General features: G+C 39.7%; 1 protein-coding gene across 1 annotated transcript; it reads left to right on the forward strand.

The window, feature by feature from the left end:
* The first annotated feature begins 15,783 nt into the window (after positions 1–15,783).
* LOC104429800 (BON1-associated protein 2) lies at positions 15,784–16,305 on the forward strand. The gene has a single exon (XM_010042609.2). The coding sequence runs from the start codon at positions 15,784–15,786 to the stop codon at positions 16,303–16,305; it is 522 nt and encodes a 173-aa protein (XP_010040911.2).
* The last annotated feature ends 844 nt before the right edge of the window (positions 16,306–17,149 follow it).

Below are 17,149 nucleotides of genomic sequence, written 5' to 3' on the forward strand. Positions count from 1 at the left end.
CTTCGGTAGACCGCGTTTTTATCTGATCCTGATCTCCTCGCCGCAATGGAAGAAAAGTCGTTCACATCGAGGTTTCTATTCCGTTCCATGAAAGCACCCCCCACCAGTTTCATGAACAAGTCGGGCATGGCCAACACCCACCACCGCAGCTTAGAAGTCACCGTCATCTCCGGCGAAGACCTCCGCATCAACGACAGGCCCATCAAGAACAATGCCTTCGTCTCTGTCAAGTCTGACTCCCGCGGCTCGCCTTCGTCACAAGACTCGACGAAACCCGATGCGCGGAGCGCCAGCTACCCTCACTGGGACGAGAAGCTCCACGTAGACTTGCCCGCGGACTCGCAGTGCCTTGTCGTTGAGGTCTGCTGTAGGAGCTCCACGGCTGGAGACAAGCTTGTGGGGACCGCCTGGATTCCGGTGTCCAACTTCATCGGAGGCTACACGCCAGAGAATTACCTGCATTTCTTGAGCTACAGGCTGAAAGATGGAAAAGGCCGGCGCAACGGGATAATCAATATCTCGGTCAGGGACGTCACGTCGTCATATAAAGGGACTGCTGCCATCAGTGCCGAAGTTGCGGATTCCAGGGGATCGGGAGAAGACAGGCGGGACGGTGACCAGCGTGCCGGTTTGGTATCCCAATCAATGCAAATCTTGAGAAACACGGGTTTCGATTCTGAACTTTCTGTGGGAAAAGAAGGTATCGGGATTGATGAGTTTGGGATTCGCCGGTCCGGTTTGGTTTGGTCACAAAAGTGATCGTCGCTTTGGTGTAGCTTCAAGCGTGCGAGTGTACATATTGATTTTTTGTAGACTCTGATGTTTTGGGGTTCCCTATTTGACTGGTTCGATCTGATGAGGGTGACTGCAAATCTGAGATTTACCTCTGCGTAGCGAAGTTGAGGTGTTCATTCACCGGACATGACGAAATTCATGAAATATTTTCTCCTCTCAGCATCTCTCTCTCTCTCTCTCTCTCTCTCTGTGCCGCCGCCCCCCCCCCGGGGCAACAAGGCACGCTAAATGGTGCCTTTTCATCTCAAAATCTTATTAAAATATTTCACGAGATACCATTTTACTTATTAAGATCAATAACAACATCAATTTTTGAATCAAAATAGACAAAATCGTAACACAGATGATGAAAAATTGTTGACTAATCCCGTAATTGTCTTACTTTTTGATGTTTTAGTATAGATTTTGCACATGCTACAAGCATCAATTTTTCCCCCAATAGAAACTCAATTCTTTAAAGATTTTCTGGACATTTTAAGCTTTCCTTTTCTAGTGAAATAGCATAGCATAGCTTAATAAAAAAATTTCAGAACGTTCATTCGAGCCAAAGTATACGTATATGTGTAGAAAGTGGATTTTGTAGAGAATTCCCGCGTTATGAACAAGTTGATCGCCCACAGTGAATGTAGACGGGGTCAAATTCCAAGTAGAAATTGGCGGCACTTGTGTCGACCCAAAAAGACGAAGCTCTCATCAACCCATCATGCAAAATTCTTCACAGCTCACGTGATTTGACTTCAAATTTGTCCAGTAAAAAAGCACCAAAACTGATGAATTGGTCAGCAATTGCGAATCATCTTTTCGGTGTCACGTGACAGAATAGTCCCCTTTTCGGTTGGTAGGTAGTGGAATTTCCAATTCGAAATTGCCTTTGCGTAGTAAAGTTGAATCAATCTTTCGTTGTCCAGACAAAAAAGGAAGATCAGGAAGTGTTCTCTCCTCTCTAACCAAGTTGGATACATTAATATAGGCTCGGTCAATAACTATGATGGTTATGTTCTAGAGGTCATTGGACGACTCAAATGTCTGTTTACGTCAGTACTTTGTAAACGTGTTTTCTTATTTTTATTTTGATAAGATGCGATTAGAAAAAGATTAATAGAAGGGATATACGAGGATGCATTTTCATAACTAACTTTCCAAGGAGTTCTTTTTACATGGCTAACGAAAATAATGACATCAAAAAGGATTAATTAGATCAATATGAACTCAGTCGTACTATGGTTTGAACTTGGACCTGAATATTGTAGCCCAATGAAAGGAAACTTGGATCATAATGTGAAACATTCCTTCGTTTTTATCACCACATAAATTCTTCAATTTTGATCAGCGCAAAAAGATTGATGTGATAATTAGTTTTGATTGAAGGCACATTCTGTATCTTGAACATGTTATGTAGATACTAGAAAATCTGGAAGATGGCTTGCTCAAGAAAGCTATACTCCCAACAATTTGGAAGAAGCTATTAGGTGCTACGTGATTATTTAATATGTAAATTCTAAAGATCCTTTGGATTTCACCTATCCAATTCTATTTTGGATTGTTTTATATGCTCTCGATGATCAATTTCTTTTTGCCCATACATTGAGTCCGTCGTGGAATGGTGCATCACAATCATTAATGATGATTAATCTCCATGATCTTATTGTAAATTATGCGAAATCTAAGAATTTCTCCAAAAAAGAACACCGGCTCAGCGGTCCTTTATGTCATAATGCTTGTCATATGACTTGTCCCTAACGTCCTTTTTCCAATGTGATGGAAGAATGTGCGTCAATGTATCTTACTAGTTCCATAAATCAGATAAATTGTGAGTCAAAATTCAATCAAGTAGCCCAAATAATATGAGATTGTTCACCTTAGTAATTCGGATTATTGAAATGATGTTATGTTTATAATCTTGTGTACGAGTCCTTTTATTAAAAATGGTTAGCCAACTCGTGGTCTCAAATTTCTCCTACGCCTTCCTTAGGAAAGCCCAGAAAAACGTATGAGTGTCTTGATTAAGATTGCTTCTATCTCATGAAAACAATCATATGAATATATGATCTCAATGAGGCTTGTAAAAGCATATAGAATTTATCTTTGCAACACTACATTGTTCCTTTTTCTTTTCAAAAACCCTTTCGTGCCATTCATTGCATCTTGTTTTCATTAAAATAAAAAATAAAAAATCTTAATCTATGTCCTCTTTTTTTATTTATTTAATTTTTGGGGTAAAAAAACTACTTCTATTTTTTATTGGAGTTCTAGACAAAGCCCAAAGAAGGCACATCAAAACACAAGTCCCACTGGGGCTGGGGGGCTGGGTTAACCAGAAAGAGGGAAGAGATTTAAACGTTGAGCTTTAACCATCTGGTTAGTTACTTGGCTTGCCAATCTTCTGCAATGGGCCATGGATATATTTTTAAACTTGGCTAACTGTGCTCAGGCGTCCAATACAAGTGCCTCCACCTTCCAAGGCACATGATTATCTTCTAGCAGAGTGTTGACCAGAACAATGCTGTCTGTCTCAAAGTACAAGTCCTCTTCTCTTTTAGATCTGATGTACATCAACGCCTCTACCAGAGCGAGGGCTTCAGCTTGAATCGGCGAGGAAGCATCAACTCTTTTTCCGTAAATCCATCAAGCAGTGCACTTGAGGCGTTAATAAGGACACCCGCGAATGCTCCTTCTGAACCACCGGCTACAAAGGACACGTCGACGTTTATCTTGAGGGATTGGTTCCTCGACGGGCACCAATTGGAAGGTAATTGAGCTCGAACCATATCAAGTTTAAAACTTATAGGGTTCCACTTGCTATAATTCCTAAGCATAGCCTCCATTGAAGCAATTAGGGCTTTTGTGTTGGGGGGTCTTCGTAGGAACACCAGATTGTTCCTGGTTTTCCAGATATACCAGAGGAGTGCTGCAATTTTATCGAAAGGTAGTCAATTCGTTGTCTGTTGTTGGTGCTTCTGGAGCCACTCGTCCATTCATGTAATGTTCTAATCCGATATCTGCAAATTTACTAAAGGATCTGTCTAAACCAAGCAAGTTCAGGAGCAGAGCAAGAACAAATGTTCCACTGTTTCAATTTCTTGATTGCAAAAAGGGCAAAGAGAGTGAGGCATAATCTTCCATTTATACAGGTTTCCTCTAGTAGGGAGTGCATTTTGGCACGCATTCCAGAGAAAATTCTCACTTTGGAGGGAGTCTTCAGGTGCCAGATTTGATACCATAACTTGCAGGATGAGTGATGAGTGACATGATGATGAGGCTTGCATTGTGTTCAGTTTGTTTTCATCATCTCGAAGCAAATTATAAGCATTTTTCACTGAGTAAACTTATGTTTTTGTACCCATGCACTCTACCATTTATGAGAGGAGTTCTTAAAGGTAAAGTTAGAATTTCGCTAAATAGTTATTTATCAAATAATGTTTTGACTCACCCGCGGTGAACGAGATGGCTTGCGCCTCGCCCTCAACCGGCAAAGAAGATATTCAAAACTTCTTGCCCTCATTGCACGACTTACCTGCGGCCTGTGGGAGGTGGGTCCCTACAGGTCGTCCCGGATTTACGCTACTGCAGTTTCCAGGTCACAAAAAAAAAAAAAACAATGTCTAGAGTTTATGCTCATCCCACCTTTCCTCCTTCATGGAGTATTAGGTCATATCCACTCATATAGTCTATTAGGAAAATCAATAGCATGTAGGTTATAGTGGACCGGTTCATGTATACATTCTCGCGATAAACACATGTGAAAGTTTCCCGACTTTCAACCACGAAAAGACGTGGATAATATTGAGGAGACATTAAGAAAAGTCAAGGTATGTCAGCGTGTCGCCCTGGTGTTCACCAAATCCTCTCCATGCATTTACACGCGGCGATCCTATCTCACTTTGGCGGCTGGAATTATCCACTTGACTATTTTTAAATAGAATTTTATCCCACGATCCATTATTAACGTTGGTTTCGCATGGTTCAAAATCTGTGAGTAAGTCACATATTATTATTTTAGGTCAAACCATCGAAAAATGTTCTGCGTTGACGAATTCCACGAGGTTAATATCACGTGGCGTCGCCGCATAAGGGCAGTAAAATTTGCCCGCCCACATGGTTAATAATTTATAATATGAAATTTAGGTGGTGCGAATAGACTTCGACAGGCTTAGGTGTTGTAAATTGTGGGGAGTTTTATTAAAAGAAAAAAAAATCATGTGTTATGGTTCACCGAATTGCAACGGTCTTTGTACAGAGAAAGCTATTCTGGATACATCATCTCACTTGCTCATTCCTGGATGTTTCTCGCAATATAGTAAAATTTGACTAACAAACTTTACTTCTACATGAGTTTTGCCAAATATCAATATACATTTTTTTTTAAAGGTTGACTCTATTTCACTTCCATTTTGGCTAAAACACCTTCTTCTTTTTTTCCCTTTCAATTAATTGACCGAAATGCTCTTCTATCTTCAATTTGTTAGAAACATGGAAAATGTTGATGTGTTACAAGTTTAATCAAATCTTAAAAATGTCGATATCTGGATCATATTGAAACAAAAGATAAGCACAAAATGGGAAAAAGAGAGAACTTGTTGCTATTCTATTTCCACAATGAAGAAAGTAATCAATATCGGTTGTCAATTCAATCTCAATGTAATTGGATTAAAACTTTAAAATATGCTTGACGGTTTCTGATGCGTGATGGGGTGAGTGATTCTAGAACGGAATGTTCAACGTGGGAGACCTTTCTCCTTACTTGGAGGATGAAAACCTTCAAGATTTGAGGACAAATCTCAAACAACCCGGGAAGGATGATGCAGGAGCATCCAATGTAGCTCCATCAACCAATATGAGTTTGACAATGAAGAACGTGCAACTACATTTTCAACCCCATTCTGCTATTCAAATTGAAATGTGAAAAGCTCAAAATAAAGCACAAAGTAAGTGATGTTTATTTTTAGAAAACCTATAAACCTATTTTGAAAAAATACTCAGAAGTTCAAGATTGACTAGATATTTAAATTGGAATTTAATTTTTAACTTTGAAATATAGATTCGCTTAAACTGCTTGAATAAAAATAAAGGCAATTAATTGTGTATCCCCAGTCTTTATTAACAGAAATTTTTAATATTCTATAATAGGTTTTCTATAAATGAAAATCAACAACCTTCTTGAAGCAAAGTGATAACATGACGTAAGATAAAATATATCTTGTTGGGTGTATGAGGCATGTAAAATTGATAAGAGATATCATATAAATAAAATTAGTTTGATTGGTTAGCCTGATAAAAAGGGAAATAATAAATTGAAGAGAGGGAGGGAGGGGGAAGTTATTTTGGTCAGTCAATTGAAAAAATAAGTGTTTTAGCCAAAACGTGGGTGGAAATAGACCCGCTCTTTTAGAATTGATCATATAATATTAAGAGCACTTTGATTTTTGAATATCAAAGAAAATGCGCATGATCTTTAAATTATAGCCAATGCTATTGTATTTTCTTCTCCTTTTTTTGGTGTTCATCAATTAACAGAAACAAATTACATGCAAAGTTTATCCTAACCTAGTCTTCGGGACACAATGGAGGCTTGCTGTGGGTGCATATTTCGTCTAACAGGCTCCAAAGGCCAGAAACATAATCGAGTCGTTGAGCAGGTTATCTCCAAGCAGGCCTACATGGACTCTCATGCAATTGCAAATTCACGCTGTAATTGAACGATTCCATTTGCTATCCTCACTCGCGTCGCCTAACCCTAATTAAAAAAACAAAATTGGCCTTTTCTCCCATAAAAGAATTGCGTTCAATAATTCATTAAACAGGCGAGACTCTGTGTAATCAACTTGTCGGCCTCGTACTCCCAGTTACCAGACGCTTTCCGTTTGCATGTTCTCACGTGTCACCTAACCCAACTTAAGAAAACAAACTTGGCCTTTTCTCCCAAAAAAGAATTGCGTTCAACAATTCGTTAAACAAGTGAGACTTTGTGATTAGATTTAATAACTCGCAATAAGCACTTGTCATTTGATTTATAAAGATAGTATTAGAAATAAATTCCCATCTAAATCCACGAGGATACCAAGACGTATATACTTGTTCAAATTTGATAAACCAGCATCATATTCTAAGAAATAACCTCTGAATGAATTTAGTATCATTTACTTCCTTCCAAAACACCAAATTTATTACATATCATGAAGTGCAGCCACATATCATTTCATCCGAGTCACATAAATAAACACAACATCCATAAATTTACATTACTAAGGAAAATTGTTAGGTAACCTAGGAAGGTACTTGGCTAATTAACTCTAATATTGTCAAATTGTTTTCCTCTAGTCTATGGATTAGACTCAGATTGGTTGATAGACCACTTCACGAGTCCAAAATTGGGGAAAAAAAATCCTTGATTATGCCCATCAAATTTAAGTAATTATCAAAGTAATAACTCTATTTCGAGGAAATTGTGGGATTTATCCCGTTGTATCCAAATAATTATCAAAATGCAATTCTGAGACAATTTCAAGAAAAATATATGGATACATTTTTGTCATATCTCGAATCACGTATATGATAATTGTAAGTATAAAAAATAAGAACTTGTGAGGTGATTTTAAGAAACTGCGAATACGTGTAATATACGTGTAATATATATAATATATTACTTCTTTACCGCTTTGTCTTTTGTCCATTTACATCTGTATATATATAGTCCGAGTCTTCGTCAGATCCCAATCAAAGAAGAATCGTTCCATAAGTACATATATATATTGGGGTCTCCTATTCTGTTGTATGAAAGCACAGCCGCCATTTTTATGAGCACCTCAGACATGACCAACTCCCACCACCGCAGATTAGAAGTCACCGTCATCTCCGGCGAAGACCTCCGCATCAACGACAGGCCCATCAAGAACAACGCCTTCGTCACCGTCAAGGCCGACTCTTGCGGCTTGCCTTCGTCGCAAGACTCGACCAAGCCCGATGCCCAGAGCGAGAGCTACCCTTACTGGGACGAGAAGCTCCACGTGGACTTGCCCGCAGGCTCGCGTTACATCGTTGTCGAGGTCTGCCGGAGGACCTCCTCGGCTGGAGACAAGTTTGTCGCGACGGCCTGGATTCCAGTGTCGGACTTCGTCGGAGACTACACGCCAGAGAATTACCTGCATTTCTTGAGTTACAGGCTGAGAGATGCCAAAGGCCTACGCAATGGGATCATCAATATCTCGGTGAGGGTCGTGTCATCGTCGTATAAAGGGACTTTGTCCAGTTCGTCGCGTCTGCCACCATCGGTGCCGGAGTTCAGGATGCCGGTGGATCGGGAGAGGAACGGGGGGACGGTGACCGGGATGCCCGTTTGGTATCCCAATCAATGGAAATCTTGAGAGACACGGGTGTTTCGATTCCAAACTTCCAATTGGAAAAGAAGGCGTCGGGATTCTCCGGTCTGTCATTTACGATTTGGTTTTGGACAAGTGATCATCTTGTAGTAAGTGCACATATTGATTTTTTTTACTTATTACTTGATGTTTTCGGTCCTTATCTGACTGGTTCGATCTGGTAGAGGGTGAATCTTCGATGTGAGATTGCTCTCGCGGAGCTAAGATGAGGTATTCTTTTACTGGCCAGATGGACTATCATGAAAATTTTTCTCCTCTGGCATATATCTCTCTCTCTCTCAAGGCACGCTTAAAGGTGCCATTTCATCTCGAAATCTTATTAAAATATTTCATTAGAGTCCATCTATCCATTAAGATAAATGACAAAATCATTATTAGAATCAAAATAGACAGAATCGTTATATGAGTAACGAAGAAATTGTTGACTAATCCCGTAAATGTCTGCCTTTCGATGTTTTATATATTGCACATGCTACAAGCATTTTGTTTTTCCCTCCTATATAAACTCAAATCTTCAAATACTTTCTAGACCCAGCCAAAACCTTATTTTCCACATGCCTTATTTCTGTTTTTTTTTCCTAAGCGGAGAAAAGGAAGTAGTCTGTGGAGAATTTCTGCGTTATAGAAAAGTTAATCCCCACAGAGAATATAGACTCGGTCGATTCCAAGTAGAAATCTGAGGCGCTTGTATGAACTCAAATAGACCAAGTTCTCATCAACCTATAATGCAAAGTTACTTGTCAAACCAAAAAGGTAGTTTATTCCAAAGAATTTCTGCACAGCTCACGCGATTTGACATTAAATTGAGCTTATTAAAAAATCTCCAAGAGCAATGAATTTGGAATTCTGCAGTTCTGCTAGTTGCGTTTCTGTTTTGGTCAGCAAATTGTGAATCTTCTTTTCAGTTGGTTCAGGTAGGAAGCATGAACTTCCAATACGAAATTGCCTTTGCGTAGCAAAGTTGAATTCTTTCTTTTGCCGAACAAGAAAGGAAGATCAGGAAGTAGGATACATTAATATAGGCTCGTTCGATTACCTCGAGGGTTATGTTATAGGGTCATTGGACGTATCAAATGTATGTTTACGTCAATTCTTTTAAACGTGTTTTCTTATTTTCATTTCGATAAGATGAGATTAGGAGAAGATTAATAGAAGGGATATACAAGAATGCATATTCATAGCTAATTTTCCAGATTTCTTTTTACATTGCATTGTAGGAATGAAATTAATGACATTAAAAAGATTAATCAGATCAATATGGATTCAGCCGAACTATGGTTCAAACTTGAACCCGAATATTGTAGCCAAATTAAAGAGAACGTGGACACCGACCAAAAAAAAAACGTGGATCATAATGCAAAATATTCCCTCGGTTTTATCACCAAAGAAAATTTTCAATTGTGATCAACGCAGAAAGATTGATTTAGCAATTACTTTTAATTGGAGGCGCAATGTACATTTTGAACAGGTTTCAAAATATTAGAAAATCTAGAAGATAGCTTACCAAAAAAGCTATGCCCCAACAACTTGGAAGATGCTATTGGGTGTTACATGGTAATTTGAGCCGTAAACTCTAAAGATAATTTGGATTTCACTTATCTAATCTGATATTGGATTGCTGTATATGCTCTCAATAATCATTTTCTTTTTGCCCATACATTGAGTCCATTGTGGAATGATGCATCACAATCATTGATGATGATTAATCTCCATGATCTTATTACAAATTGTGCATTGTATTTTTTTTGCGGAGTCGTAAAATGTAAAAATTTCTCCAAAAAATAGCACCAGCACAGCGGTCTTTTATGTCATAACGCTTGTTATATGATTCGTCCTTAACGTTCTTTTTCCAATGTGAACGAAAAATGGGATGTTACTAGTTCCATAAATCAAATAATTTGTAAGTCAAAACTCAATTAAGTAGCCTCAATAATATGAGATTGCCTGCCTTAGTAATTTGGATAATCAAAGAGATAAGAGGAAAAATGCAAAACTCAGAGTTAAGAATTTTCCATATATTTCTGTAATATAACAAGGAAGAATACATCGGCCTATTTACAAGTTTTATTAGATATCTAAGATGACATATTGATCAAGATATTCACAATCACATAAAGATTTATGTGCAATCTTAATATATACAATCAACAGAAAAATATTAATTATCTTTAACGTAGAAAAATATCTTAGAGAAATATCCAATTATCTCTAACAAAAGCGATGTTACGATTATAATCCTATAAAGAGGGTTTTTTTTTCTTTTAATAATTAATCCGCTCATGGTCATTTCCAAATTTCTATTGCGCTTTCATTGGGAAGACCAAAAAAGTACATGAGAGGGTCTTTGATTAAGTTTGCTTCCATCTCATAAAAATGGAGGTTTGAATCTAAGATCTTAATGATGCTCTTGAAAGCATTCAATCGTGATTCAGAATGAAGATTTGCAACATTTTTTTTCAAAAAATCTTCGTGACTTAATATGAACTCGATCTCTATGTACGTCATGTCTTATTTTTCCATAAAAGAAAAAAAATCTAATCTATGTCGGCCATCGTTTGGAAAATATCCATCCACATATTCTACTAAAGAAAATCAAGAGCAAAGGTTTTATTAGACCGTTGCATCTATACATTTTCTAAGAAAAGATATGAAAGTTTCCCAACTTCGAACGACGAACAAGATAAGGATCCAACTTTAACAAAGTCAAAACATTTCCGCAATCCGCCCCTTGCATTTACACTTGGCGATCCTATCCCTCCTTAAGCGACGTGACTTATCTACCTTGTTCTTTAATAAAAGTATACAACACGATTCATCGACTGCCCAGTGTCCTCTGCTGGCGTATTCTACAAGGTAGCACGTGGCGGCGCCGCATAAGGACAGTAAAATTTGCCGGCACATGGGTTTACTATTTTATTGGGAGAAATCGAGGTGGTGCAAAAAGTGGTCTTGGGCTGACTTACGTGTCGGTTGGTGCGGAGAAATTCTCTTTTCTTTTTGTGTTATAGGTGACCAAATTGCAACATTCTTTATACCGACACACCTATTCTGAATACATCATCTCACCCACTTATTCCAAGATGTTTCTCATGATACAATGAAAATTAGACCGACAAACTTTGCTTTCACGTGAATTTCGTCTACACGTGATGTGTGTTCTGAAAAGTGATTATATACATACAGGAAATTGTAAGAGTAATTTGATTTCAAACGTAAAGGAAAATGCACACGTTTCTTAAATAATAGACAGTGATATTGTCCTCTTCTCCTTTCTTTTAGGTGTTTATTAATTAACAAGAAACTAATTACAATGTGAACTACAATCCTAAGCTAATCTTCGTGGAACGTTTGAGGCTTGGCGTCGGTGCATTTTTTTGCCTCCGATGGGCTCCAAAAGGCACAAACGTTTATTGAGTTGTTGAACAGGTTATATTCAAGCAGGCCAACATGGACCCATCAATTGCAAGCACACGCCATAATATAGATTTAATATGGATCTCGAGTAGGTCACTAAATCAACGGAACCCCCCCCAACAATTGCCTCCATACGTCCCCACGCGCGTCACCTAACACTACTAGCGAAAAGAAAATTAGCCTTTTCCCATGAAAGAATTGCGTTCAACAATATAGATTTAATAACTCACAAATAATCACGTGTCATTTGATTAGCAATTGTTGACGGAAAAAAAATATCTCAGGCGTTAGGGTCGATAGTCAAATCGGTAAAGATTCGGTAGAACGCCAACGACAGGAGCAAAAAGCCATCAAGTGTTGGGAGGCGTCGGTCAAAAAACCTAATTAGCCGATAAAGGAATTTAGTTTTCACCGACGGAGATTGTCCATGGCGCGGCCAAGTCTTAGGCCAAAACATGGGTAAATGGAGATTGATTTAATCGATAATGTAAAGGTCACAATTAACATTATCGTCGACGTTCTGACCAAAAAAAAAGAAGAAGACATAATCATTGACAGAGTGAAAATGGAAGGACTCTCTAAGTAGTGGAGCCAACGAATTCAATTGCAAGTGTTGGAGAGGCACTCATAAAGAGTAAATTTGGTGCAACCGTCAAGTAATGGAGTCAAAAGATTTCGAAAAAGTTAATAATAGCAATGGTGAAGAAGCTGAGAAGATACAACCATTGAATAGAGGAGTCGGTTGTTTCTAAGCTACCGTTTGTAAATAGGAGTTGCTGAATTGTAAGAACCATGTTGGATGTGTTTGATTTCTTTGTAAACGTCTATAACTGTAGACTGTAGGTATAAGTGCTTGGATTGTAGTTTGTAGAAGGCACCACCAATCAATCAAAAAGCACTAGCTATTCAATTTTACTTCCAAATTTCTTAACAATCTAGTACCTTTTACATGGTCAGCAAGGATTGTCACCAGTCGTAGTTATTTTAATTTTCTTGTCATTTATGTTTCATGTTCAAGAATTGACAGAGGACCCTTTCAAGACCTTTGTTGACTCGCATCGATCCATTTTAAAAAGTATTACATCAACATTTTCCAGCAAAACAATACTACTAGTATAAGAAATAACTTCGATCTAAATCAATGAGACCAACACATATTTATTAATTTTTGATAGTCCAGCATCATATCCTAAGAAAATAACCTCCGAATGAATTTAGTATTATTTACTTCCTTCCACTATACCAAACTAATTACGTATCAAGAAATGGAGCCACATATCATTTTATTTTGAGTAACATAGCATCATGGATTTTAAAGAGTTTTCCTTAGAACCGTTTATTTGAGAAAATTGTTTCACGAGAATTGTTCTCCAACTTTTTGTTATTTGGAAAATGGAAAATTTAATGATATATAGAAAATGTTTTTCCATAGACGGAAAACAACAAGTTTTATTTGGTGGAAGATGATTTTGCCTTCTAGCAAGAAGAAAATCACTTTTCATAAATTAACAAATAAATCAAAACTAGCAATTTTCCTTAGAAATGATTTCCATAAAAAATTTTTTTTATCATGAAATTACTAATTAAGTAAACACACCTTATTTGTCCTTATGTTTGCTACCTTATAGGTTCTCCAATATGGTGGGTGACATATTATCCATATGAGTATTTCTTTAAAAATAAGTTTGTCGTAACCTCTTTTTCGGCATCTTATTGTGTGAGCATCAGCAAAGGCTAATGGCTAGGCTAAGTCTATTAGGCTCAACCCAGGCTCTCTCAAATCTATCAATCCACGACTCCATGACTTATAGTTTGAGTTTTTAACATGCAAGTTAATTTTAAATAAGAGTCTCTATTAATCAATTTAGGATGTGTCGATTAGAAATTCAAGTCAAATATTCACTCCTGCATTTTTTGGATTTTCAAGGATTTTTCCATGCATTTGTGGAGAAAAACATATTTTTGGCATTTTCTATTTTTTGAACATGAAAAGTATTTTTGGATTTTTTGATCTTTTTTTTTTTGAAAATATAAATCACTTTTTGACTTTTTATGATTTTTTGGGAAAACATAGAATAATTTTGGGTTTTTCTGATTTGTGAAAAATAAATTATTTTTTAATATAATAATATAATATTAAAAAAGACCCGGGTCGGGTTCCCGGGTTGGGACCGACCCGGTTCGCTGACCATTGGCCTGAAGGGCCGACCATCGGCCCAAATGGGCCTGAGGCGCGGAATTCTTTTTTTTTTCTTTTAAACAATCTAAGCCCACAAATAAATAAATAAAAAACAGGCCCACCTATCCCTAAGCCCGCGCAAAATTAGCCCCCGCGCAATCGGACTCGGCTAGCCCGAATCGTCCAGAACCCTACCCGGCTATGGTTCGTGCTCGACCCGGCTCTGACCCGACTCGAGGTCACCTCCTTCCCCGTCTCTCTGCGGTGCCGATGGGGGTGGCAGGGACATCACCGGGCGGCAGTTCGGCGTTCACGACTGCGGCGACGCAGCAGACGGCAGCAGCAAGCTGTTCAATGGGGTCGGCGTCGCGGCACGACAGCAGCAAACAGGGGGCTGCTCAGCTGGTCGGGACCGAGACAGGAGGCGGCGGCTAGGCCTTTGGGGGGCAACATCGATGGAGGCGAGCATCGGCAGGGATGACGGCGTCGGGGGACGGAGGCACGGCTCGAGGGATCAACGGCTCGGCACAGGGACGGTGTTGGGAGATGATGACGAGGTGGGCAGCGAGCGTCGGGCTGGCGAGCTCGGCACGGCGGGGCTCGCGGCTGGTCATCGGGGCGGCAGCAGGTGACGCCGCAGCAGACGGTGATCAGAGCAGCAAGCTCGGTCGTTGTTGGCTCGGGTGATGGATCACGGACCCTCCTCCCTAAGATCTGGCCCCCAGGACCTCCGCTCTCCCTAGATCTCGCACCAGAACCGCCTCTCCTTCTCCGGCCGACCTCCCCTCCTTAGATCTCCGGCTTGCTCGCTCTTGGACCTCCCCTGATGTCTCTCAAGGGAAGCTCTCGGAGCTTGCTGCCTTGGATCTCTCCTCTCCGTCCCTCTTTGGCCTCAATCGGAAGCCCTATTTATAGGCCAAGCGGGTCCGGTCGACGGAGGCTTCGCCCGCCGGTCTTGGCATGCCGATCGGCCTTGGCGCGGCCGGACCGTCGTCTCCTCAGCCGCCCACTTGCTCCGCTTTGAAGGCGCATCCCATCCGTTGCCAGTCTACCCTTCCTCTCTCCGCCGTAGGCCGTCCTTGCGCGCGTCGTCGTTGCTGCGCGTGAGTTGCAGAGGCGGAAGAGGAAGGCGGAAGGAAGAAGAGGAAAGGAGGAGGCGGAGGGGCCGGGCTTGGAAAAAGAGGTTGGCCCTTGTTGGGGCAAGAGAGAACAAGGGCTTTTTTTTTTTTTTTTGTGCTCGAAAGGGAGAAAAAGGGATTGGTTGGTAATATTTTTGTAACTCGTGATTTCTGTTTTTTTTTTTTAATAAAAAATAAAAATCCGTTTGGTAACGTCAAGAATAGATTTTGAGTAGAAACGAGAAAAAAAAAATTGCTGGGTGCAAAAGCTGAGCCCCAGCGGGCTGCCCTTTTTCCTTTTAAAAAATAAAAATAAATTATCCGAAAAATAGGAAATAAAGCTTTAATGGATGCAAATAAAAAAAATACCCAATTGATGCAAAAAATCATTTTTGTTAAGGTCGAATTGGTCCCTAATTTTCTTATGCAATTTAATTTTAAGTATTTAGCCAAAATTTAGGTGTTAATAGTATGGATAATATGTGTGTGTATATGTATAATCTACTATTTAAACTGATAAGAGGAAGAGGCAGCGATCCTTCCCCCGCTAATGAATTGATTTAGTCAACATATAGAAAAATTTCGCGGTTTGTACTCCTGACCACGACTTTTCAACCGCAAAAACCAACTTTAACTCGGCTCGCGTTCTACGTCACCTGTTCTACGCGACCCTCCTCTCTCATCTAAACAAACATGGCCGCGTCAAAGTCGGGCCGGCGAAGAAGAAACAGAAATCGCCCACCTCCTTCTTCCTCCTTTCTCTCTCCCTTCCTTCCCAACCCTTTATATATAGCCAAACCACACAGCCTCTTTCCTCCTTCACATTCTTCTTCATCTCCTCCACTTCTTCCAATCACAAGCTTCAAGCTTTCCGACCGGTGATCTTCAACCAAAAAAGAAGATGAAGCGAGCCTTGGAAATCACCTTGATATCCGCAGAGAACATCCGGCTCAACAAGAAGCCCGTGAAGAACGCAGTCGTGGCGGTCCGAGCAGAGCCCGGCCACGAATGCTGGACTAAACCGGCGCCAGACAAAGGAACAAACCCTCAGTGGAACGAGAATCTCGTCGTTGACTTGCCCCTGCATGCGGGCTTCATTACCTTGGAAGTTAAGTGCAAGAGCTCGTCGGGGAGTTACAAGCTCGTCGGCGGAGTGACGGTACCAGCTTCGGATTTCGCTGGCGATTTTGGCACACCGGAGGGTTACGTGCGTTTTCTCAGTTATAGGTTGAGGGATTCTAATGGCGTGCGGACAGATGGCATCATTAACATTTCGGCAAAAATGGCCGCGCCGGCACTGGCACGCACATATGAGGTTCCGCGGCCGGAGATCAGAGTGCCGGTTGGTGATCAGAGCAAGATGGTGGCGGCCGGTGGATTGGTAACTGGATTCCCAGTTTGGTACGCCCAGCCCTGTAGATGATGAAGCCAGAGCTGATCAAACTAAGTTGACCTTTAGTTTTCTCTTGTATTGACATTGTAAACACCGTATGCGCAATAGAAAATTTCCATGGACCATTAATATATGGGTATCGCAAACATCCTCAATTTGAGGCCAGCCAAACTGTTTGTAACACGACATTATTTGTTGTTTTGGTTTCTCTTGGCTCTAGCTATTCAATCATACTTCCTGACTATCATAGAAAGAGCATCTACCTACATATAATAGAGGCAAAAGCTTTGGATTATATTTGAATGAACACACACACACACACACACACACACACACACACACATATATATATATATTCATGACAACAACAGTTAGGAAGTTATTTTTAGCTTAGCTTTAATGTGTTGAAGTTGAGAATATGTGCTCTTGAAGTCGACTATATGCATCTGGCCACGTCACAGGAGGTGAGATTTGTGTTTGAACTGTTGCCTATGTGGATTAAGTCAATCAAAACCGCTGATCACATGAATCTCACATAAGATCTAGATTGATCTTATTGATATTAATGATTTGGATTATATATGGTCTATGGATGCATGTTCATTCAAGTGTATTTCCTTTAGGAGACAATTATAAAACAATATACTTAAAGCTAAAATGAATACATTTCAAACAAATAAAAGGCCTAGGATTGCATTTAATTAAGTTTTGGGGAGATGTAAAGCCATTTCCCCGAGGACTTATGAATAAAGGCGTATTTATTGAAAGCAAATAGGGTTTGGATATTTAATTTTGGTTTATATTTTTAAAGCAACTTAGAAGTAAAAAGGACAAAAGAAGAGGTCATGCAATTGAGCCACTAGAGGCAGCGAGG

Source organism: Eucalyptus grandis, chromosome 5 (assembly GCF_016545825.1).
Source record: "Eucalyptus grandis isolate ANBG69807.140 chromosome 5, ASM1654582v1, whole genome shotgun sequence".
Classification (NCBI taxonomy): Eukaryota; Viridiplantae; Streptophyta; class Magnoliopsida; order Myrtales; family Myrtaceae; genus Eucalyptus; species Eucalyptus grandis.

Excerpts from the sequence above, each read along its gene's own strand:
- LOC104429800 (XM_010042609.2), top strand. The coding sequence starts at position 15,784 with ATGAAGCGAGCCTTGGAAATCACCTTGATATCCGCAGAGAACATCCGG.